We start from the raw sequence: 2,684 nt of genomic DNA on the forward strand, positions 1-2,684 counted from the left end.
ATTTTATTTTATTCTATTCTATTCTGTAAAGTTGTGTACAGTATCTTTCTTTATATTCTTATTGTATTCCAGTGTTCTCTAATTTTTGCTATATAACTTTGCACTGTCCATTTTCTGCTGTGACAAAACAAAATTCCCACGTGTGGGACTAAGGTTATCTTATCTTATTATTATTATTATTATTATCGTATCTTCTCTTAAAACCCTCCAATTCTGCAAAGATGGGTGGGCCAAAATTCCTCCAACACACAACATTGGAATTTGATTTTTTGCCCCCTAATAATAAAGCCCTTCATTATGAAACTTCATTTTGTTTTCTTGTGTAATCTTTGTCTTATATTTTAATTTGTTTGATGATCTGAAACATTTGGGTGTGACAAATATACAAAAAAACGGAATTCAGGAAGGAGGCAAACAATCTTTTAACACCATTGTCCATTACAGATACTAAAATTGGTCTGTGAACCCTTATGGAGCAAATGTACATAGGGCTCAATATGACATGAGATGAGATAGCCTTTATTTGTCAGTTGCAGATCTTTTGCCCACAACCGAGATGACAGACCTTGCCGACCGTACATACAATACACAAACATCACATTGAGGAGACAGGTCAGGCTAGGTAGCGAGGAAAAAAAACATGGAAATGTGTAACACAGAAGGATAATACAGGAATGCACAGATATCAACACACCATAGCACAATAAACACAGACAGCAACATGGGAAATATGTGGAAGGAGGGACCTTTTTTAATGAAGAGAACATGGGAGGAGTAAAAGAACAAGATAAACCTAATCAGCTCACCTCCTGTGATGATGATGGAGGGGGTTGAATTCTGCTTTCCACATCTGCTCAACTCCTCTTGCAGAAAGGCTCTGCATCCTGTCTCAGTTTCCACGCTCATTTACATGATAATATCTTCTATCTCTGTGCTCACTGCAACTCTTAACCTGCTGGTCATCATCTCCATCTCCCACTTCAAGTAGCCACATATTTTATAAAGTTAAAAGATTAATAGCTTTTTTTAAGGAAAAACTTAAAAAAACAACAACTATGAATTTATGCTGCAAATAACAAGTTCTTTTTTTCTCTAGGCAGCTCCACAATCCCACCAACTTCCTCCTCCTCTCTCTGGCTGTCTCCGATTTCTTTGTGGGTCTCTATTTGCTCTTTTACATAATGTTTATAGACGGCTGCTGGTATTTTGGTGACTTCATGTGTATTCTGTATTATGTTATTGCCACAATTAACACCTCTTCCTCAATAGGAACCATGGTACTGATATCAGTTGACCGTTATGTGGCCATTTGTGATCCTCTGCATTATCCCACCAAAGTCACTGCAAAAAGAGTTCAGATCTGTGTTTCACTGTGTTGGAGCTTTTCTGCCCTTGCTGGTAGTTTCCTCTTAAAGGACAACTTGAAACAGCAAAGCAGGTTTAATTCTTGTGTGGGAGAGTGTGTTGTCCATATTAACTTTATTGAATATGTTGCAGATTTTGCTTTGAACTTCCTACTTCCTATTACTGTCATTATAGTTCTGTATTTGAGAATATTTGTAGTGGTTGTGTCTCAGGTTCGGGCCATGCGGAGTCATACTGCAGGTGTCACATACCAGTGTTCAAGGAAGGGAAATCCAAAGAAATCAGAGATGAAAGCAGCCAGGACTCTTGGTATTGTTGTAATTGCATTCTTGTCATGCGCCTTACCATTTTATTGTGTCACACTCACAGGCCAGAATGCCTTCCTCAACGGATCATCTTCTGCATTTGTTTTGTGTCTTTTCTATTTTAATTCGTGCCTCAACCCTATCATCTATGCCTTATTCTACCCCTGGTTTAGAAAATCTGTTAAGCTTATTGTTACATTTCAAATACTGAAGTCTGGCTCCAGGAATGCCAACATAGTCAAAGTGACAGAATAGTGACTAAAACGAGGTCTCTACTGTTTTAGCAGCAGTTTACGAGTAAGTCAGCCCAAACAAGCAGTGTTATATTTTCAGATTGCAACATTACTCACATATCCGTGACGTAACTAAACCAAGAAAAAAAATAAAGTAAAAATGTGTTTGCCCATAAATGCCTCTTTACTATTGCCCTCATCACTACCCTGAAATCAACCCCTTGTGCTTTGAATCAGGGAACAGTAAATAATGTGTTCAAACAGGAATTCTTAATTATTACAGCCTTCACTGTTTCCTTGAATTCACTTTACATTATTTTTTTAAATTCTTTTTTTCTGTAAAACCAAACCAAAGAAATACTGAACAAATTTCATTCATTGAGTTTAATGTTCATAACTGTGTGAGTTAGGCCTAACTTTCTGCAGATCCAAAGCAATAGGCATCATTTTGAACCACTGTAGTATTGTAGTACTTGTAGTGAAAATTAGCAGTCAGGTAATATAGAAAGTAAGGCTCTTTCAAATGTTTTTAATATTATAAAAACATCTATTTTAATGCAAACTATGATGTATGAACAGAGGAAACAGAAGTTCAAAGTGGGTTATTTCTGAATTTGTGACACCATCACAAGACCAAAATACAAAGAATAACCAAAGAAAAAGAGGTCTGGATTAGGCAGTCTGGAAATATCCTTTAGGCTGCTGGGTGGGGGATTCCCATCACCCACTAAGCCAACACGTTCTCACTCCCAACTCGTCAAACGTGTGACGCATGGTCAGG

At 37.3% G+C, this 2,684-nt stretch overlaps 1 protein-coding gene across 1 annotated transcript; it reads left to right on the plus strand.

Moving 5' to 3' along the window:
* The first annotated feature begins 817 nt into the window (after positions 1-817).
* LOC102201872 (trace amine-associated receptor 13c-like) lies at positions 818-1,925 on the plus strand. The gene is made up of 2 exons (XM_005749223.2): positions 818-984; positions 1,097-1,925. The coding sequence occupies exons 1-2, from the start codon at positions 818-820 to the stop codon at positions 1,923-1,925; spliced, it is 996 nt and encodes a 331-aa protein (XP_005749280.2).
* The last annotated feature ends 759 nt before the right edge of the window (positions 1,926-2,684 follow it).

This window comes from Pundamilia nyererei, unplaced genomic scaffold (assembly GCF_000239375.1).
Source record: "Pundamilia nyererei isolate P.nyererei 1_Seehausen unplaced genomic scaffold, PunNye1.0 scaffold00239, whole genome shotgun sequence".
In the NCBI taxonomy this organism is placed as follows: Eukaryota; Metazoa; Chordata; class Actinopteri; order Cichliformes; family Cichlidae; genus Pundamilia; species Pundamilia nyererei.